This window comes from Centruroides sculpturatus, unplaced genomic scaffold (assembly GCF_000671375.1).
Source record: "Centruroides sculpturatus isolate CEXI.00-Female unplaced genomic scaffold, Cexi_2.0 scaffold170, whole genome shotgun sequence".
Taxonomy (NCBI): domain Eukaryota; kingdom Metazoa; phylum Arthropoda; class Arachnida; order Scorpiones; family Buthidae; genus Centruroides; species Centruroides sculpturatus.
The window spans coordinates 441401-465473 of record NW_019384413.1 but is presented as its reverse complement, the minus strand read 5'-3'; the positions used below and the strand labels follow the sequence as shown (position 1 = coordinate 465473).

At 31.4% G+C, this 24073-nt stretch overlaps 1 protein-coding gene across 1 annotated transcript in view; it reads left to right on the top strand.

Moving 5' to 3' along the window:
- LOC111619072 (succinyl-CoA:3-ketoacid coenzyme A transferase 1, mitochondrial-like) overlaps positions 1–24073 on the top strand; it is a 160486-nt gene that overhangs the window by 81819 nt on the left and 54594 nt on the right. Inside the window, exon 12 of the mRNA XM_023360719.1 lies at positions 9198–9374. Coding sequence (XP_023216487.1) covers positions 9198–9374 — 177 coding nt within the window. The remainder of the gene's footprint in view (positions 1–9197; positions 9375–24073) is intronic.

The window sequence follows — 24073 nt, the reverse complement described above, 5'->3', positions numbered from 1 at the left end:
AAAAACCATTTATTATTTAACGTCCATAAAAATTATATTTATATTAATGATGTCTCCAAAGTTCAGTGAATTTTTCGCAAAAAAAATAATTTATCAGGAAGCACACGAGTGCCATTCGATGACAATCTCCACAACGAAAACAAGCTTAAGCAATGGCGTAGTCGAACGGTGCATGCTCAGTAAGTAATCCTACAATTTTTTGTTTATAGCATAGTTTATATGGATTATTCCCAAAAAATTATACGTATTTCGGAAATGTTGAGTCGAATTAGTCTAGAATCGATTAATTTTATGGAAGAAACTTTCAAAAAGCCGTAGTCCGTAAACTGCATATGTGCTGGGCTGTGATTGGTTGGACTCCTAGAAGCTGGATTCATAAAAACAGGAACGTATCTACCGTGTTATAGGGGGGGGTCAACTGTATATATTTCCCTCATGTATCTTAATTGAAAAGATATGTTGAACTATAATCAGAATATTAGAAAAGACAGGGCTTATCTGGAGGGTACTTATTGTGCTGCAGCACTGCCTTGATTTAACACTTTAAAATAAAAAAATAAATATAATAACACATATTGCATGACTTCAGTTCAGTAAGATTAGGTAAACAAAATAATTCTAAGATAATTGAGTAATATTCTCCAAAAAACGATAGAACACATACAGTATGTCTTGGTCCCCTGAAGATGTCTTGAGCAGCACCCACATTTTCAAAATCATTAAGAGTGTAAAGTTAGTAAAACAAATGTAAATGAATATAATGTTAGTAAAATATGCACATATAATCTAACTTTCATCTTATCTAACCCCGTTCTTAAGATGGACAACAGTGGAAATTTATAGGTCTACAATTTTTTCAAATTGCAGTTCAATAAATTTGAAAAGGAAGAAACCATTTGAACCAAGTATAGGAAAGAATAAACAGGTCCTTTATTTATAAAATATCAACAAGAAAATTATTTGAATCATCACTGATTAAGTTGACATTTATAATTCAGAACAAGCATGAACTAAAGTATGATACAAACATGAACTATGAGGTGCAGTCAAAAAGTTTTGGTCCAATAAAAATGTCTTGTTGTCATCTTCAAAATAAGTTCCTTCTGCACTTATACAAAGATTCCAGTGCTTCTCAATGTTTTCAAAATAGTTCTATAACTTTTTGTGACGTTAAGCATTTGCTGAGATTCTGTTTGAATGTCATCAATGTTTTCAAATAACTGCCCTTTCAGCACTTTTCTCAGCCGATGGAAATAGAAAAACTCACACAGTGAGTCTGGTGAATAAGAAGGGTGGAGAGGCCATATTATTTTTGGCATGAAACTGTTGAATAGAACTAGTTGCAGCATTGTCATGATGCAACAGACAGTTCTATTCAAGAGTTTCATGCCAAAAATAATATGGCCTCTCCACCCTTGAGCAATGATGCAACAGACAGTTCTGAGCTTTTTAAAGATCTGGTCTTTTTCATCTGGCGTTTTCACACAGGTGCTTTAACACATTCACATAAAAGTTTTCATTCACATTTTGGCCTTGTGGAACAAATTCTCAAAGAATAATTTCTTCCCTATCAAAAAAAAAAAAAAAAAAAAACAATGAGCATGTTCTTGAGATTGCACCTCACTTGGCAGGCTTTCTTTGGTCTATGTGAGCCACAATTTTTCCATAGAATTGATTGTTATTTGGTCTCAGGGTCATAACCGTAAATTTATGTTTCATCTCCTGTAATCACTTTCTTTTCTGTTACAGCCTTACCAAGTTTGAAACAAAATTTCACACACATACATGCTGTTCCTTAAAAGAATTCATTTTACAAAGCAATGAGAATCGCAAATCAACAAGAACACGGATCTAATATAAATAGCAAGAAACAATAACTATATAGGATATTGGCACAAAAGTTGGCGGGAAGCTAAATAACCATATCTATTAAACATTCTAGTTTGTGCAAGTTCAGCATGTGGCAATTCTGGTGCCACATCACCTGTCCCAGAACTTTTTGACTGCACCTCATAAGTTTTATTTTTGTATATGTAAAATATGAATAAAAACAATCTATTTTTTCCAATTTAAAACTCCTATTTTTGTTTAAATATTTTATTTAAAATAAAATATAATCTGTTTTTGATTTACAAATTATATTTAACTTATCCTTTTTCTATGATGATTATATAGTTTCAAATTAATTCAGTGAAAATACTTTTCCTCTTTCAGTGAAGTTTTAACACTCCATTGTTCATGTTCCTTGTCATTTTTGTGACTTAATGAAACAATTCACCTAATTGGTCAACAGCAAATAGCAAGCTTACTGAAATTCTTTTAAAACCAAGTTTAAAGAATGACGATTCACGTCTTTGCAACAATAAATGCAGCATAAGAAGCCTATGAGTAGACACTTGCTTTTACTCTAAACTGGATTTAGCAAAAATTTTGCCTTTTCAATCTGTCCATATGTTTTATGAAGTGAAGGAAGTAATGGAACAAATTAGAGGATGAAATTTTCAGAAAAAATTGAACTATTTATAATACACTTTAGAAACCCATAACCATCATTACTCCTTGAGGCTTTGTTCTTGTTGAATCGACGTTTTGTACTGTAGGACATACATGAGTTTAATAGGAAAAATAACATTACTGTTAAATGTATAAAACTATAAGAAATTCATGTTTTGGAAACATATTCTATCATCAGCATAGGATCATACAGGTTGTTGAAATGCTTTGAATATTGTGAAACATTTTGTTAAGCTGAATCATGCGTTAGAAGTAGACCGAAAGCATTTGTTTATGTTAATTTTTTCTGTTGGGAGAAACTTATGGTTAGTGATTTTGTTATTTTTATTTACTTGCCCGGTTTATGGAAGAGTGAGACTAATGCTGCTGATTGCATTTGAGTTACCNATAAAGCGGCATGCAAGATTTACAGGCGGTTTTTTGCGTTTTTACGTTTTTGAAGGTCCTTGCAGCTAGATTCTAGATTACTTAGATAAACAGTCTTTTGTATATTATAGAAAGTATATTACATACAAATAAAAACCCAGCGAAGCGGGTCCTTGCAGCTAGTTTACAAATAATTCTATAGCTATAGTTGGATGATGATAGTTTATGATGATGCAAAATTATGTAGAGGGTGTTCCCATGTGACTGATGGGCCCCTCTTTACTTTCATCTATTGATGCTTCATCAGTTGTGTGCACGTTTGTTTCAGTGCACTGTTTAATATGTCAAATCATAGGTTCATTAAAAAGTAAGCAACACAGTTACTAAATAGCCTTTTTGATAGGGATATGAATAGTCCAGAGAATTCTCTCAAGACATTCTGTTGTATCAGCTTTCCTGGAGTACGTTCCTGTTTCAGCTAGCTCCCAAAGATGCAGATACTTTTCTCCAGCTACAGATACTTTTTGCATGTAGGTATTTCTTCTTTTTTACTTTGACCTAATTGGCTAAATGTTGATGAATTATTGTTTGGTCAAGTACTTGGACAGGATTTGTTTGCTAGGTATTTCCACCTCAGTTGTGACAGCAACTTCCGCCTTGAGCTCAAACTCAAGCTTGGGGACAAGGTTGAGTTTGAACTCAAGGTGGTGTTGCCTGGTGCAGAGTAATTTTCCTCACTTCATTAACATCTGATTCAGATCTAACTCACTAGATTTATGGTTTTCAGATTCAATGAAATTGTATTCACTGTTCTTATTTTTAGAGTAATGTCAACTCTAGCTTCCTATCTGAATTGTCTTCTGATATACATGGATTTTTTTAAGTTGCATGTTTACCAGAACTTTCTGATTATGATACTCTCTACAAAATATGTATCATTGAATTTCTCAAAATGTCTTGCATTTGATGGTGAAGTTTTGTTGTTCTATCTTTAGTGTGAAATCTGCAATTTTTACACCGATGTTGGAAAAAAACTTTGTAGACAACTCCAATGAAAAAATACTCTTGATGAGAAAAATATCGGAGGTCACCGATTGTTTTCACACTTAGGTGGGAAAGTTGACACTTAACTGATCGGAATGCACCGTTAGTGTCAATAAAAGTCGATCATATGACTCATTTCCCACGAGGAACATGTAAAAGCTTGAGTCCCTGGAAGCTCCAGGTGACAAAAGGAGTTATACTTATAACTGTGTGCAAGTTATACTTCCATCGCCACATGCTGCAGTTCCTGTGCTGATTACAATTCAGATGGCCCATTCAACAAACGCATATTAGACATATCATTATAGAGGTATTTGTATTTGTTTTAGAGCTTTGTGAATCTCTCTCTCTCTCTCTCAGACTAGCCGTTAAAGCTGTTAGAGCGGCCCTTTTGTATAGTGAACTTATTTAATCGCATTTAACTTATGTATCCTAGCTTAGTTATATAAATAAATGCTTGTTTAGTTTGTTAAACCTGTCTCCTGTCTCTAAAGGACACCTGCCAACTTACCAATGCAGTCCCCACTCATTTTTTGCCCTCCTAGCCATCCTACGACCGCGGGATCGGGTTTTACCAACCTTGTGCAGCGTAAGTGGTCAGAAGGGATTAACCCCTGTGGCCCTCTGCTAATCTCACATTAGTGAATCAAAAGTTAGTCCTGAAGTGACAGATATTTGTACCACCACTCTTAAGACATGTTCACTCAACAAGAGCAATGAAAGAAAAAGCAATGAAATGACAAAATTCAGGTTTTACAAGATTGAAATGCTCACCAATGCCACAAGGAACTGCAAGAAGCACTTGGTAATCATGCATGCCCTACCATATTGTATGAGTAGAGGCCTTCCGACATGGACAAGAAGCAACCACACTTGAGCACAGAACAGATGGAACAGATGCAAAGCATGTTAAAGTCTTTAGGAACTTACTGAAGAAAGACTGTCAATGGACATGCAGAGTTGTAAAGTTAATGTAGTGCCTTCAATTGTGTTCAATATCCTAATTAAGAAAATTTCCTATTCTTTCTTTTGGTGCCTATCACTATATATGTGTGATGTTAGTAATCACCGTGGAGTATTTTTCATTAACTAACCTAATATTTAGTATAAGCCAGACAATCTGCTGCATTTTTAATAACTAAATTACTTTATATCTATATGAAGGAAATATATGAGTACTATCAGCATTAAACTTGAGAAAAATTAAATACATGTTGTATATTTAATGTTTCTAAGTAAACAAATTTAATCAAATGACAGTATATTATTTCTTTCTTATTCTATATTTGGCATTATATGTGAGTATATTCTTTTCAACTATGGATATTTTATATCCAGTTATTAAAATTAGTCATATTATAGTCCGAAAAATCCATTCAGATTGTCTGAAATATTTTTTTTATTGTAGGCCATTTGGAATAAGGAGAGTCTAGAAAGTCCAGTCTAGGTCAAAATGTTGTCCATCTAGATAGTCCTCCTTCTATTTCTTTCTCCTTTGCCTTCAACATTTCCATTAATTATTACTTGAAGAAAATTATATTCTTCATGTCAGATAATGTGACAAAGATATACTATCTTTCTTTGTTTATGGTTTTTTATAAGCTCTATATCTATATGGATTCTTCTCAGAATCTCAATTTGATACTTTTTGCATCCAGAATATTTTCAGCATTCTTCTATAGGCAGTGGCGTACCGTGGGTGTCAGCCGCTCGGGGCAGAGGAAAATTTCACCCCCCTTATTTAGGTATTTCAATTTAAAAGACCAAAATTCAGTTTTGTCACAGAACAAGCAATGAAAAATTTGTTGGTAGTGCAGCGACCTGTTTAAAATAGTTCTATTGGATATTAGTGGTGTATATGAATGGGAATGAATCGTACAAGCAAAAAAAAAAAGGTCAACAGATTTCGCAGGATTTCCTTGGATGAAGAAATTACTGGTTTACCCGGACGGCGAGCCGATTCCCGGACTGTCCGGACAATAGCACTTTCGTAGGCGTGATGCAACTATAGATTAGGATGTTTCAAATTTTTACAAGATATTATTTATTGTGAAATTTTGCCGCCCCCTAAAAAGTGCCGCCCAGGGCGAGCCGCCCCTGCCGCCCCCACTATGGTATGCCACTGTAGGTCTATATTTCAAAAGATTTAAACCTATTCATATCTTTTTGCTTGTGTGTCCTTGCTTCACAATCATATATAAGAATACGTCAAATATAGCATATCAGTCATCAAACTCAGTTTTAAAATGCATAGTAAAGTTTGCATTTTCCTAAAACTGATTCTCACTGTTTCTGTTCTGCATCTTATTTCTTGTGAACTGTTCCATTCTCTGTTTATCTTAGTGCCCAAATACATACATTGTTTAATATTTTCCAATTTCCTCTGAATCAAGATATATTTTTAAATTTGTCTTCGCATTTGATTTTTGAAAAGCTTAGCTTCTTAGTTTTCTTTGGATTGATCTTTACTTCATATTTATTGCAAATTGAGTTTAGCTTTCTAATCATATTTTGTAGACTTTCTTTTGAATTTGCAAGTATTGTATCATCTGCATATCTAATATTATTAAGATTTATATTGTTAATTTTGGTTACTTTTATTTTATCAAGTGCTTCTTTAATTATTTCTTCAGAATATACATTGAAGAGCAAAGAAAAGAATATGCAGTCCTCTCTTATGCCTTTTTTTATTTTAATTTCATTTGTGAATTCTCCATCTACTTTCATAAGTTCTATCTGGTTCTAGTGTAAATTTCTAATTATTTTAATTGTTTTCATATTTAATGCAATTTTATGAAAAATTTCTATTTAATTTTTGGTGGTTAACATTGTCAAAGACTTTTGTGCGATGTAAGATTTTATGTAACGGGTTGTAACGCAATAAAATCTGTACAAACAACATTCTACTCAAAATGACACTGGAATATTAACAAGTAACTAACATACAACTTGTGATGTCAGCCGAGGAGTGTACTCCCGACAAACACTCAAGCGTGTTACAATAAAAATAAAAAAAAATCTTAAAAACACATACAAAATATTTTAAGCAAAACTGACTGCTTAATCTGTCGGTTTTGCTTAAAATATGGACAAGAAAAATGGACTAAATACTTGAAACTAATTATTAATACTAATCTTAATTCTAACATGCAAGAGGATTTTGACCAATAGAGGGTGAAATTTAGGGAGAGAAAAACAAGTGATCAGAAACAAAGGGGTACCCAAGTCTTTCATTGGATCAAGTCCTTTTTAAACAAAAATGGGAGCACATGTTCTGAAACTTTTCCTTTGATAAAAAGCCAAAATGGGGAGTCTTCTTCTCTCAAAAGAATTTCCAAATATCCACAATATTGTACCTAGGTTCAGTCTTCTTGGCTTCCCAGACCTTAACGATCCTTGGCCATACAATCGTAACCTTCCTGCTACTCAGGACCAACATCCTCTCTTTCCAGTTCCTATTTAAAAAGTGTCTCCTTGAGGTTTCTTCACACCTTTTAAGTCAACCAAAGAACCGGTTGGGACCAGTTCTTACTTGGACAAAAGAGAGCTTCACCCAGAATTGGAGTGGACCCTTATTGGCAAAGAAGAAAGACAGCTTCAAGACAGAAGGAAACAAAAAAAGATAAGGGGAAAGAAAAATTAATATTAGCACATATAAATTATGGCATACAGCCACACTTTATCATATTAAATGGATAAAGTGTGGCATACAGCCACACTTTATCCATTAAATATATATAAATATCCTGCTGCATTTCTAAACACTTTTGTGTCAAAATATTCAAAGGTCAAAATGCTTCTCTTGTACATTTAGTTTTTCTAAAGCTAAACTGTGAAACTGAAGACTATGAAGCTAACAAAGAAACTGGGTATGTGAAAAATCATGGTAAAGTAAATGCCACACTCTCTTTTTGAAATGCAAAAGTGACAACAGATGGAAACTCCATTACATCTTGAACATTATGGGCTTGAGAGAGAGCAGTTTTTCACAGAATAATTTCACTTGATAAAACACAGGGCAGATAATATGAACCTAAGGCAAACAAGTAAATGGCGACATTCATCATTACCATGTTCTAGAAAACAGTGACAAGAATCTGGAAATTTGAAGGTAATAATATTGTTTACAACTTTGAAAGAGTTTTTGGCATATGCTGTATTAAAAGGATAGACAATAAATTCTGCTTATTACTCTAATTTGACAGAAGATGCTTCAGTTGCTGCAGTTGTATCCCAAAGCCATCACCGTAGAAGAAATATGACATCAAGCAATTGTCATATTTCTTCTACAGTGATGGCTTTGCTGGGACAGTGGCACTGGGAAATCTTGGAGCACCTGCCATATTTGCTGGGCATGAGCTCTTGTGGTTTCAACTTGTTCCAAAAACTAAAAGAAATGCTCAGAGACCAGTGCTTTCAAATGGTTTACAGCATCACTTATATGGAATAAGGATACCTGAGTAATTTCAACCCTTCTAGTGTTAATTTTACATTTTTATTTAACATTTAACAGAACATACTTGTACTCAGATTATCAAAACACACCTTATGTTGATGAGATAATTTATTGAAAACAAACGAACTCAGGTGACCAGACGATTGGAACATCAGCGTTCCGAAAATAGAATCTTTACATTTTTATTCCTTTAACACAGAAGCGTGGATCTCTCATCATATATTTTTAAGAACAACAGTAATCATTAATATTATATATTTTTTATTATTAAATTTAGACAGTTTAATGTACTGTACAGTACAATACTCATCCAAACTCTCACTGTAATTAATCAGGCTACTATTATGCTATAATTAATAATTAAAAACTAGGTAATTTGGTACTAGAAGTATGTTTTAAATTATTATAATTATTAATTTAGATAAGAGATGGTGCCTAATGTCTACCTTTGGTAATAAATTACTTAGTTTCTAATTATTAATTATAGCACAATAATAGCCTGATTAATTACAGTACAATTTCAAAAAAATGATGAGAATGTAATATCTTCGTATCTTGACAGAGTTAAGCCTATATTTTTGGAAATATTACATTGTCTTTTCTGTCTGCATGTTCAAATTAAACAATAAAAACTAACAGAAATAATAGATTTTGCGTAAATTACAGCAATTTCAAGTATTTTTCTGTTTCTTTCATTCTATACAATAGTTGTGTTCTGTATAATAAATTATTATGCTTAGAAATAAAAATAGAATACTGTTTAAAATTTGTAAATGTACAGTACAATATTAAAACATTTTATGATTTTGTATTACAGGGAAAGTTAGTAAAAGGTATGGGAGGAGCTATGGACTTAGTGTCTAGTTCTTCAGCGGGAACTCGAGTCATTGTTACAATGGAACATACTGCAAAAGGAGGTACACCAAAAATTCTCCCTACATGTAATTTACCATTGACTGGGAAAAATTGTGTTGATCTCATAATAACAGAAAAGGTTTGTTGTTATTTTGAAATCTATAATTTTTTTTTTTATATTTAATATCTTATTAATAGTTCATTCTGTAGTATCTTTAGAAAATTAAAATAGTTAAATATTTTTTTCTTATTTATTTTTATAAATTTCAATCAGTTTTTTATTTTATTTTTTTATTTATGATATAAATCTTGTCTTCTTCATTTAGTAAATCTTGTTTTATTCATTGTTGGTTACCAGTAACCAACAATGAATTAAGTTCTTGTTTTCTAAGATATATTTAAATAAGAATAAGTCCAAAATATTTATTTAAATAAATAAATGTCTTTTTTTTTAAGTTCTAAGTTATTCAGAAATTTTACCTTCTAAATAGTTTGCTGAGAGTTACATAGAGAGAACTGAATTACTAAAAACTTGTCAGTTTTACTATACAAGTTGAAATATAAATGATATTAATTAAAGCATGGATTGAATGAACAAGAGAAAATTAAAGGTAAAACGTGTGTCTTGTAGTTTCTGGAAAAATCATGACGACAGATAATGCCTGCAGGATTTTTTACATTTTCTAAAGGATTTAATTAAGGATTTTTCACATTTTCTAAATGTGATTTTAGTGTATTTAGACAAAGGAAAAGCTGTTTAATGAGTTCATAATTTTGCATTAAAACCAGCAGATAATCCATATCATTGCATAACCAGCACATGCTTTTATGTTGACTTCTAAAATGCAGATAACCTGCAGGTTATCCACACAAAATTACAATGATTTGGACTAAAGGAGGTGATTAGGTCATTATTCTGTGCTAATAATAATTACTTTAATTTTAGAATTTGGGACTAAAATCCACAAATTCTGCTTACTGTACAGATTTGTTATCCATTACACTAACCAGACTTTTATTTGATTTTCACTTTAAAACTTATTACTGTAATTTCAATCATATAACTATAGAGATTAACATTATTATAGGATGGCAACCTAACTGCTTGCCTTCAGTTCAAATTGTTCGGTTTTAATGATTACAGTATAGCCAAAATAGAAAAATCTAGGTTTTTTTTTCTATTAAGATAATACAGAAAATAAATGTTTGTGTAACAACAACCAAGCCCAAATTTTTTATAACCAAATAATTCAAAGCTGGATTTTTTCAAGCTAAAGAAATCCAGGTTTTAATTATTTGCTTATAAAGATCAGGCTTGTGTGTTGTAATGCATATGTTACAGACTAAGTGATTGATAACAGGCATTATAAATAATGACAAACAAAATCAGGCATTGTAATAAATTCCAGGTGAGTTGCGCATGCATATTTCATTTAGTATCAGATTTTAAATTTATGTGACCAATAGTTAATCTTGTGTGACATTTTAATTTTACTTTTGTCTCTTAATATAGTGTTTTTTTCTTTGAAAAAAGTAATGATCATGGAGCAATCATTAAGTGATATGAATAATCACTTTAACAACCGATTAAACAAGTTAATAGCAGAAAAAGGTTAGAACAATCAAATTTTTACAAAATCAACATATTTGTCAATGATACAAAAAGTGAAAGAGTAAAAAATGAAAGTTACTTTTAAGTTACCGGAAGAATATCAGTGTTTATGTAGATGTGATGTTGTATCTATCGGAGAAATAGAAAAATTAATTGTACCTGTAAAAGAAGGTAATTTGTTTAAATATTATGTTCACACTGAAGAAATATTTCAGATATTGCATAATACCCATATTGGTATTGGCCACGGCGATATAAATCATATGGGAAAAGAATTAAGTGCAAAATATAAAAATATTACAAGGGAGTTTAATCAGTTGTTGAAGGGATTATTCATATCATTTAATGATTGCTTCATGATCATAATTTATTCGAACTTATATGAAATCTGTCATAAAAAGCAGAATGTTCCTAAGAAAGGCTTGGTAGTTAAACCAGTTTTATGTAATGAAATGAACTTGAGATGTCAGGTTGATCTTATTGATATGCAGTCGCAAGCCAATGAGCAATATAAATTTATACTCATGTATCAAGACCATCTAACTAAATTCGCTCAATTATGACCATTAAAAACCAAAAGGGCTGAAGATGTAAAATATGTTCTTTTAGACACTTTTACAATTTTAGGTGCACCGAGTATTCTATAAAGCGATAATGGCAGAGAATTCACCAATAATGTCATCAAAGAAATGTGTAATATGTGGCCTGAGTTAAAAATGATGCATGGAAAGCCCAGACACTCACAAAGTCAGGGTTCAGTAGAAAGATGTAATCAAGACAGAAAATATGCTTAGTCCTTGGTTGAAGACTAACAATACTCGGAAGGATTACGTTTTGTACAACTAATGAAAAATTGAGCACATTATACTGGTATAAACTGAGGTCCCTATGAGGCCATGTTTGGAGCAAAGTTAAAAGTTGGACTAAAGAATTATTATACTCAACGAATCATTGATCAATGTTAATACGGAGGAAGGTCTAGCAACACTTTTTAAAACTATTGACGAAGTAAGTCAAAGTTGCTCAAACTCTGAAAGATCAGGTACCATCCAAGAAAACATTATAAAAGATTATTTGATAATGCCATCCTCACATAGCAATATAACTGATGAAGTTCAAAGATCTACTTCGTCTTCACATGAAAAATATCTAAACCAGGATGTTGTTAGTATTAGAGTTGGTGAATGATGACGAAAAAATCCAAACAGTTGATCCAAAAATAGTAGAAAAAAATAAGAAGTGTGTCTGGGGAAATGGCTTTGTTTAATCTCAAAAAAAACAAGCAGAAAAAATGACTGGTATATTGAATTCCAAATACACAGCAGCTAATGTTAGTGATACAGTGATGAAAAAAATATTTTAAGTGTCGTTGTTGTGGTTAAAGATAAAAACCTAACTGGGCACCAAATATGGCATATTAAATCTATTATATTTCATAAACCAATTTACTGTTTGTAAAGAAAACTTCGTTTCTGTTGGAGATGTACTGGGTGCAGAAATTTCGCGTAGAGAATGTGCAAGAATGTCATCAATTTCTAGAGGCCAAGGCTACAGTCGATGCTGCTGCAAAATTGGTTGCAAATCTAATAGATGCAAATGCTACAAAGAAAAAAATTATGTAATTCCAAATGTCATCAAAATCTTAATTGCTCAAATAAATAAATTAAAAAACGTTTAATTTTTTATCTAATTTATACCAAAAATGAAATTTCAGAAGCTTCCTGTAAGTTGATTTTTTGTTTGAAGTATAAATTTGTTAATAATACTTTTTGTTAATATTAGTTTAATTAATACAGTTAATAGTACTTTTAAAAGATTGCATGTTGTTTTCAAAATACTTTAAAATTATTCACAAAAAATAAATAATTCTAAATGAAAAAAGTGGAGTATTTTTTAATCAAATTGTCCAAAGGGAATGTGGCTTTATTCATAATGTCTGTTCAATTTAATGAATTAATCAATATTTATCAAACTGTGCACCCATTTTAGTCATTATTCATAATGGCTGGGCATTATGAATAATGCCCTATTAATCACTTGGTCCATAACATGTACAGTTGACCCCCCATAACACAGGTTCCTATAGTTTGGATTCCTATATCATGGCGAAAAAATTGCGACAGTATTCGTAGAAACATGCTAAAAAAACTCATATAATTCAGTAAAACGTCATCGCCGACTTGTGTTGCGACACGATTGCACAAACCGTTGAGTTTAAACGAGCAGCGGACCTACCAAAAACCATTTATTATTTAATGTCCATAAAAATTATATTTATATTAATGATGTCTCCAAAGTTCAGTGAATTTTTCGCAAAAAAAATAATTTATCAGGAAGCACACGAGTGCCATTCGATGACAATCTCCACAACGAAAACAAGCTTAAGCAATGGCGTAGTCGAACGGTGCATGCTCAGTAAGTAATCCTACAATTTTTTGTTTATAGCATAGTTTATATGGATTATTCCCAAAAAATTATACGTATTTCGGAAATGTTGAGTCGAATTAGTCTAGAATCGATTAATTTTATGGAAGAAACCTTTCAAACAGCCGTANGTGTTATAATAACCCAGTTGTTAGAATAACCCTTTTCATTTAAAGAAAACAGAGTTAGCTGTTCTTTTTAAATGAAAAAAATAATCGGGTTCAAAGGTTTTATCGGAATTAACTTTCTTCGTGTAAACGTAATTTGCTGTTACTGTTGGTGCTGAAATACCGGAAGCATTAACAATTAAAGAGAGTTTCTTAAAGTTTGTGGCTTTAAATGATTCAAGTACTATACATAGGAGCGTTACCATTATACATCTCAAAGATTTTAGGTATGATTATTAATTTTATACGAAGGTAGAGTTACGATGGCTCATCAGTTATGAGGATGTATGAGCAGGCGTGCAGAACGGATATTGATACTGTCAACAATTTACCCGTGCCATATACAGTATATATTATGCACCCCATAACCTTAATTTCATAATAAATAACGAAGTTAAATGTCACGTAGATGCACCCACATTTTCAAAAACTATTGAAAAAATGTATACATTAGCATTATTTGCAGAAAGTATTTTAAATATCTCATTCTTAAGAAGTTACGTCAAACACATTAGACAGCAAAATTAGCTGTTATATGAGCAGTTAGACATGTGCACAGAGATCCTGGGCATTGTTTATGAAGTAGTCTAATTTATATCGGCTGTAGGGAAAGAGAAAATTGATGCACTTGGGTTAAAATTAAGAATAGAGCATTTTAACTTTGTTGTTTTTATAATACTTCAGAAAAGACTGCTATTGCTATAAATAAAGCATCCTCTGAGCTATATTTTCCAAGTAAAGATTTACTTGTTATTTATGGCATGTAATGATCTCTCTTATTCGAGACCCATGGGGAAAAAGCGTGTTATCTACAGAAAAGGAAATGGCAAAATCGTGAGGAGGTATATGTTTTGGTGAAAAGAGAAACGAAAGCAGTAAAATTCTTTAATAAATTACCTCCATATTTACGTTTAGAAGATCCGGAGATCTCATTTAAAATAAATGTGTTTTACCACATTATTGATACAGCAGATCCAACAGTTAAAAGAAAGGTTTTCAGAACCAAAAAGTTGTGGCTATAATCTGTTATGCCACCGCATTCTTCATTTGTATTCTGTAAAAAAAAAAAAAAAAAAAAAACAATGAGCATGTTCTTGAGATTGCACCTCACTTGGCAGGCTTTCTTTGGTCTATGTGAGCCACAATTTTTCCATAGAATTGATTGTTATTTGGTCTCAGGGTCATAACCGTAAATTTATGTTTCATCTCCTGTAATCACTTTCTTTTCTGTTACAGCCTTACCAAGTTTGAAACAAAATTTCACACACATACATGCTGTTCCTTAAAAGAATTCATTTTACAAAGCAATGAGAATCGCAAATCAACAAGAACACGGATCTAATCTAAATAGCAAGAAACAATAACTATATAGGATATTGGCACAAAAGTTGGCGGGAAGCTAAATAACCATATCTATTAAACATTCTAGTTTGTGCAAGTTCAGAATGTGGCAATTCTGGTGCCACATCACCTGTCCCAGAACTTTTTGACTGCACCTCATAAGTTTTATTTTTGTATATGTAAAATATGAATAAAAACAATCTATTTTTTCCAATTTAAAACTCCTATTTTTGTTTAAATATTTTATTTAAAATAAAATATAATCTGTTTTTGATTTACAAATTATATTTAACTTATCCTTTTTCTATGATGATTATATAGTTTCAAATTAATTCAGTGAAAATACTTTTCCTCTTTCAGTGAAGTTTTAACACTCCATTGTTCATGTTCCTTGTCATTTTTGTGACTTAATGAAACAATTCACCTAATTGGTCAACAGCAAATAGCAAGCTTACTGAAATTCTTTTAAAACCAAGTTTAAAGAATGACGATTCACGTCTTTGCAACAATAAATGCAGCATAAGAAGCCTATGAGTAGACACTTGCTTTTACTCTAAACTGGATTTAGCAAAAATTTTGCCTTTTCAATCTGTCCATATGTTTTATGAAGTGAAGGAAGTAATGGAACAAATTAGAGGATGAAATTTTCAGAAAAAATTGAACTATTTATAATACACTTTAGAAACCCATAACCATCATTACTCCTTGAGGCTTTGTTCTTGTTGAATCGACGTTTTGTACTGTAGGACATACATGAGTTTAATAGGAAAAATAACATTACTGTTAAATGTATAAAACTATAAGAAATTCATGTTTTGGAAACATATTCTATCATCAGCATAGGATCATACAGGTTGTTGAAATGCTTTGAATATTGTGAAACATTTTGTTAAGCTGAATCATGCGTTAGAAGTAGACCGAAAGCATTTGTTTATGTTAATTTTTTCTGTTGGGAGAAACTTATGGTTAGTGATTTTGTTATTTTTATTTACTTGCCCGGTTTATGGAAGAGTGAGACTAATGCTGCTGATTGCATTTGAGTTACCTGATATCTAGCAACAGGTCATCCATGCAGCTGGAAAATACATTGAAGGACAGTGATTATCATTGTTAACCTATGTTTTAGTATGTAGTAAATGAAATGATGCTGCCACTTCAAAAAATGACCCTCATGTCTTAGAGATTGAAGAATTATAACCTCAATGCAGAGACATTTTTGTTGTAAAAATTCCCCATACAAACTGAACTTATATAGTGAAGACTAATTACAAGTCTAGATAAGATTGTTCCTATCCATTTAATATTATGAGGGGAAAGCCTTTGCCTGAAATCATTGTAGATTGTTTTAAACACAGTCTCTGATGTCAACTGTGTCTTTTTGACCTGATATTCTGGGTTTAGAAATTTTCTCCAGGTTCCAGGTTATTTGGTCATTTCTCTGGGCCAAGTGCTTTTTAATTAACAAACAGTAGTTTAATTTTTCATCAGTTTCTATTGTTTTATATTCATTTTTATAATACTTGTGATTATTTAGTGTAATATAGTGTAATACAGACACATACTATATGCACAAAAATAAAACCTACTTTAATAGATATCTTGATGAGCATAATGAAGGAAATATCTTGTCTTAATTTATCAGTTTCAAACAATTAATCACCTTACATGCTACTTTATTAAAATACCAATTGATACCATTTGAAATTGTGTTATCATCATTCACACTGAAATAAATCAGTTGAGATAATTTAAATATCAATTATTAGTTGCAGTGTCTTGTGCCCAAAGGCCTGGGCATAGGGGCACAAGAGTTTGTGAGGTGCAAAAACTTAAAATAACAACAACAACAACAACAATAAAATAATGAAAAATAATTTTATGTGGAAATGATTCCTAAAGGAATTAGTGCAAATTAAAAGCTTAATTAGAGACAAAATACAGTAAGATGTATTAGTTGAGTAGTATTAATTAATTTATGAATATGTTTTGTATGAACAGAGTGGAAGTACTAATGATTAGTTTTCAATAACAGTACCCTTTACCCTTTTAACATTTAAAACTCTGTGAAAATGTAATTATTGCAAAATTAAAATTATAAAATAAAATCATTCAGTGCAAAAGTAGCATTACAAGTTTGGGAATGCCTGCATATTGTGGGCCTAGGGGTGCTATATTTCTAAATATGCCACTGGTTAATGTTAGATGAAATTAATTATTATTATGATATGATATGAATTTTTTTAAATGAATATTTTGGACTATGAAATGATAATATAGACATTTTGTATTACTGTATTTTTGTACATATAATCTGTGAGTTATTTGTGTTTAAAAGACAGCTTGAAGGGGGTGCAAGTTATGCAATGGGATGGATTTTATACTAATTTTAAATTGCAATTACAAACATATGCCTATGGAGCAATGGCTGCTCCATAGGCATGGTCATGTTCTTTATATCTCTCTTGTCATCAAACTTGGTGTTCTTTCTGTTATGATGGTTGACCATTTATGTAGAAGTTGCTGTAAGCAGATTTACAAGGAGAGGGTCAGATGTTTGGATCTCCAATTTGAACAAAACTTGGTGAGTCCTTAACTCAAACAGCTCCTTGTCCAAATAACAGGACCCACTTCTCAAGTGTTTCTAAAAAATGGGTCTCTAAAAACAGATTGTTTAGCTTATAAGGCTTTGGAAGTTTCACATTTCCTTGGAAGGGCAATAATTCAGTGGACAAGATGCTAGGTACTGGAGTGACACGATATAGATTTAAAACTTCATAATTTTAGTTACTTTTTATGTATAACATAATTATTTTATTATTTTACCAAATCATTAGAATTATTATTACTGTTATTATTCCTTGTGTTTCATGCTTTGCATCTTTCTGCATCTGCTTTAATATGCTTTAAAGCATATTAAAGCAGATGCTGAAAGTTGGAATTTTAATTAAAAATGCAAATACAGCTGTCCCTTGATAGTCTGACATTTTGTAATCCAGCAAGTTCAGTAGTCTGATGTACCTTCCGTCAAGGTACCCGTCCCCGTTACATGTCTGCTTGCACAGAAGCATGTCGCAATGTGAATCTCCCCACCCAATTCTTACACGATGACACACATTTCATGTGTTTTCCGTGAGCAGTTCTGTTCAAACAGTTGGAGTAGGGAATATTGTAAGCTACTGCTAGCAAAACAATGCCAAATATGTAATCACTTTCGGTAATCCGGACACTTTCGGTAATCCGACACCCCTTTAGTCCCATACCTGTCGGATTATCAAGGGACAGCTGTACTATGTCACCACAAGTGATTAAGCTTTGGACATTACTGCACATGAACGAAAAAGACAAATCTGTTATGAAAATAGGATAGCATAGCCATAGCAATTTTTTTTTCATTGTATGAACCATTTCTTCATGTGCTCATGTTTGTTTTCGCTAAACAGGAAATGATCTCACAATTTTTAATTACTTATAATTCAGAATGAATACTTAAGAAATAGGTTCTATTATTTGAATCGTAGCTGTTTGTGTTAAGGGCTACAAGCTCAAGTTTCATTTGAATTGGAGACTTGAACATCTGACTTTCTCCTTGTTAGAACTGTTCAAGCAAGCAATATTAATGCAAGGATATGGATTTTATATTGTTTTAGGTATCATAGAATCTGTTGTCATTTGCATTATTACAGTATCATACTTTATGATACAGAAGCATTGAGCACATTTTTCTATGTACTAATAGTTTTTCATACTTTAATACTTCATTTCCTGAAGTAGATGCCACATCTTTATTTATGGTTGAGGTCATTTTGACCACTTACGTACTGTACTTGCATGCATAGTTAAGCCAATATAAGTAAAAATAATTGACTAGTTTGATAAATCTGTACTCTAAATTAATATCAAATCCATCTAATAAACAAAGCGATAATTACAAATATGTCACACTGACCTAGAGTCTTCTTCAGGTGTTCGGAATCACACCAGAAAAACTTACAGAACACCTGAAGAAGACCCTAGAAATGGGTCAAAAACACTTGTGATATGTTCTAAGTAGAAACTGCAAAGCTATACAAGGTTTCTGCAACGCATTCTAAATTAATACATTGTTGATTTAAAAAGTATAAAGTTATCATAGTTCAAAATCACAAATATTTAATTAAAATGCATTTAAATGCAATTTATTGTGATAGAATTGAGGCAGAGCAGAAAGAAAGAGGCAATCCTTGCTCTTGTGCCATGGGAGAGATAATCCTTGCACTTAGTGACATGAAGAGGTGGTCCGAGAACAAAGCAATCATTATGAATTGCTTTGTTCTTGTGTTTTGTTCATTTTTTGCACCTATTTTCTGTGAGACATGCAGATTACTGTTGTTTTTATTTTTGCTCTCTAATTTCTATTAGGTGCACTCAATCACATTAGGGAGCACAGAAATTGTCACTTTTGATCACAGTGTATCTCAAAAATTTTTTTGTCTTGTAATGATAATTGTAATTTTAATTGTAAATAATTAGAGTATAAAAACTTAATTCTTTCTGGCTTCTTATATTTTGTTTTAGACTAAAGATTAATCTGTATATTAATGAACATATAAGTTGGTGTTGAACTACCACTAAGTTCACCTCTTTTCAACTCTCTACTTCACCTCCATCGCAATTTTATTTTTTCTGGCTTTGGATTTTGAATATCATCCTGTTCTTTTCTTCCTTCATATTTTAGAGATGATGACTGTGATTGTACAGGTAATGAAATATTCACATCAATCTTGGTTTGTTTATTTTCTTCATTTTCACTTTCTTGCTTATGTTCAGCAATTTTTACGTTACTTTTTCCTCGAACATTATTATTTCCTTTTGTTTTAGTCTTCCATTCTTTTTTTCCCTGAATGGGTATACTTTTTTCTTTCTGATTTGCATCTGCATCAGATTTCTTTGTAGTATCTTCCTTGTTTTTCTTTTCGTACTGAATTTTATCCTCTTTCTGTTTCTCCTGTCTTTTTTTATCTGATGTATTTTCTTTATGATCAGATTTTCCTTTTTTAGTTTTTTCTACCTTTTCTTGTTCCTCTCTTTCTTTCTCTCTCTCTTTTCAACATTAGATCAGATTCAACTACTTCTTATCAACAGCTGTTTCTTCCCATCTAGAATAACTAGTGTCTTCCTTTTCTGAAATTTGTGTTTGTAAATGAACATATGAATAGATACAATAATTGTCAGTCCAGTAGGTTGGTTGCCTGCTACTGGACAGTCGTATAGTGTGAATCAATTTTAACTCATGATTGGAATTTGAAGTTTAGAGAATTGTGCTGTTAGCAATCTTTAGAAGAATAAATTAAAGGAAATCATGGTTGGAATTTAAAATGGCATGTAACCCTCACTCCCTTTCAAATTACATTTCAAACACAGATAATCTGTGAGTTATTTGCATGAAATTATGGTACCATGAGAATGTATATATGTTTACATCTGCTAACAACATTAGGTTCAACTACCCACTCCACATGGAATTTACCAGAAAAATAGTTCAAGGTTGACAAACACCATGCCATGGTCTTTATATCTCTCTGATCAGAGAGATATAAAGACCATGGCATGGTGTTTATGGTGGGGTGGGTTATACAAAGGTTATATTTTCATTCTAGCAATCTTCTGCACAGAATACGCCATTGTGGATTATATGGCACCATGTATTATATGTATGAAAATACAATAGTTGATACAATATCAACTAATATGAAATGTCATTGTTTATAATATTATTTATTGATATTAAATAAAATTGTTATCTTATAACATTCAAAATGGCAATATATTAACATGAACAATTAATTAAAATTAATTGCATTATCGTATAATATAAATTTATATAATGTATTATTATATATTAAATTTTAAAATTAATGACACTGTGAAATATTTGATCTGTTAATATATAGTATTAGTTTATATTATTTAATGAATAACTGTTGACGACAAATATTTTAAAACTTGGATTTAAAATTTTCTTTTCACTTGAACATTTTGTTGTTTTTCTTTTGTGTGGATATGAAGATGTTTTTAAAAATGTTTAATCCAAACAAATTTTTTTATACTCCTGGAAACTATTAAGTGATGAATAAAAATTGAATCAAATTCATTAGAATAGATTTATAAATGTTTAACATTCTGTAACCATATTATTAATTTGAATTATCAAATTTACTTATNTACCGTGTTATAGGGGGGGTCAACTGTATATATTTCCCTCATGTATCTTAATTGAAAAGATATGTTGAACTATAATCAGAATATTAGAAAAGACAGGGCTTATCTGGAGGGTACTTATTGTGCTGCAGCACTGCCTTGATTTAACACTTTAAAATAAAAAAATAAATATAATAACACATATTGCATGACTTCAGTTCAGTAAGATTAGGTAAACAAAATAATTCTAAGATAATTGAGTAATATTCTCCAAAAAACGATAGAACACATACAGTATGTCTTGGTCCCCTGAAGATGTCTTGAGCAGCACCCACATTTTCAAAATCATTAAGAGTGTAAAGTTAGTAAAACAAATGTAAATGAATATAATGTTAGTAAAATATGCACATATAATCTAACTTTCATCTTATCTAACCCCGTTCTTAAGATGGACAACAGTGGGAATTTATAGGTCTACAATTTTTTCAAATTGCAGTTCAATAAATTTGAAAAGGAAGAAACCATTTGAACCAAGTATAAGAAAGAATAAAGAGGTCCTTTATTTATAAAATATCAACAAGAAAATTATTTGAATCATCACTGATTAAGTTGACATTTATAATTCAGAACAAGCATGAACTGAATATCAGTGTTTATGTAGATGTGATGTTGTATCTATCGGAGAAATAGAAAAATTAATTGTACCTGTAAAAGAAGGTAATTTGTTTAAATATTATGTTCACACTGAAGAAATATTTCAGATATTGCATAATACCCATATTGGTATTGGCCACGGCGATATAAATCATATGGGAAAAGAATTAAGTGCAAAATATAAAAATATTACAAGGGAGTTTAATCAGTTGTTGAAGGGATTATTCATATCATTTAATGATTGCTTCATGATCATAATTTATTCGAACTTATATGAAATCTGTCATAAAAAGCAGAATGTTCCTAAGAAAGGCTTGGTAGTTAAACCAGTTTTATGTAATGAAATGAACTTGAGATGTCAGGTTGATCTTATTGATATGCAGTCGCAAGCCAATGAGCAATATAAATTTATACTCATGTATCAAGACCATCTAACTAAATTCGCTCAATTATGACCATTAAAAACCAAAAGGGCTGAAGATGTAAAATATGTTCTTTTAGACACTTTTACAATTTTAGGTGCACCGAGTATTCTATAAAGCGATAATGGCAGAGAATTCACCAATAATGTCATCAAAGAAATGTGTAATATGTGGCCTGAGTTAAAAATGATGCATGGAAAGCCCAGACACTCACAAAGTCAGGGTTCAGTAGAAAGATGTAATCAAGACAGAAAATATGCTTAGTCCTTGGTTGAAGACTAACAATACTCGGAAGGATTACGTTTTGTACAACTAATGAAAAATTGAGCACATTATACTGGTATAAACTGAGGTCCCTATGAGGCCATGTTTGGAGCAAAGTTAAAAGTTGGACTAAAGAATTATTATACTCAACGAATCATTGATCAATGTTAATACGGAGGAAGGTCTAGCAACACTTTTTAAAACTATTGACGAAGTAAGTCAAAGTTGCTCAAACTCTGAAAGATCAGGTACCATCCAAGAAAACATTATAAAAGATTATTTGATAATGCCATCCTCACATAGCAATATAACTGATGAAGTTCAAAGATCTACTTCGTCTTCACATGAAAAATATCTAAACCAGGATGTTGTTAGTATTAGAGTTGGTGAATGATGACGAAAAAATCCAAACAGTTGATCCAAAAATAGTAGAAAAAAATAAGAAGTGTGTCTGGGGAAATGGCTTTGTTTAATCTCAAAAAAAACAAGCAGAAAAAATGACTGGTATATTGAATTCCAAATACACAGCAGCTAATGTTAGTGATACAGTGATGAAAAAAATATTTTAAGTGTCGTTGTTGTGGTTAAAGATAAAAACCTAACTGGGCACCAAATATGGCATATTAAATCTATTATATTTCATAAACCAATTTACTGTTTGTAAAGAAAACTTCGTTTCTGTTGGAGATGTACTGGGTGCAGAAATTTCGCGTAGAGAATGTGCAAGAATGTCATCAATTTCTAGAGGCCAAGGCTACAGTCGATGCTGCTGCAAAATTGGTTGCAAATCTAATAGATGCAAATGCTACAAAGAAAAAAATTATGTAATTCCAAATGTCATCAAAATCTTAATTGCTCAAATAAATAAATTAAAAAACGTTTAATTTTTTATCTAATTTATACCAAAAATGAAATTTCAGAAGCTTCCTGTAAGTTGATTTTTTGTTTGAAGTATAAATTTGTTAATAATACTTTTTGTTAATATTAGTTTAATTAATACAGTTAATAGTACTTTTAAAAGATTGCATGTTGTTTTCAAAATACTTTAAAATTATTCACAAAAAATAAATAATTCTAAATGAAAAAAGTGGAGTATTTTTTAATCAAATTGTCCAAAGGGAATGTGGCTTTATTCATAATGTCTGTTCAATTTAATGAATTAATCAATATTTATCAAACTGTGCACCCATTTTAGTCATTATTCATAATGGCTGGGCATTATGAATAATGCCCTATTAATCACTTGGTCCATAACATGTACAGTTGACCCCCCATAACACAGGTTCCTATAGTTTGGATTCCTATATCATGGCGAAAAAATTGCGACAGTATTCGTAGAAACATGCTAAAAAAACTCATATAATTCAGTAAAACGTCATCGCCGACTTGTGTTGCGACACGATTGCACAAACCGTTGAGTTTAAACGAGCAGCGGACCTACCAAAAACCATTTATTATTTAATGTCCATAAAAATTATATTTATATTAATGATGTCTCCAAAGTTCAGTGAATTTTTCGCAAAAAAAATAATTTATCAGGAAGCACACGAGTGCCATTCGATGACAATCTCCACAACGAAAACAAGCTTAAGCAATGGCGTAGTCGAACGGTGCATGCTCAGTAAGTAATCCTACAATTTTTTGTTTATAGCATAGTTTATATGGATTATTCCCAAAAAATTATACGTATTTCGGAAATGTTGAGTCGAATTAGTCTAGAATCGATTAATTTTATGGAAGAAACCTTTCAAACAGCCGTAGTCCGTAAACTGCATAC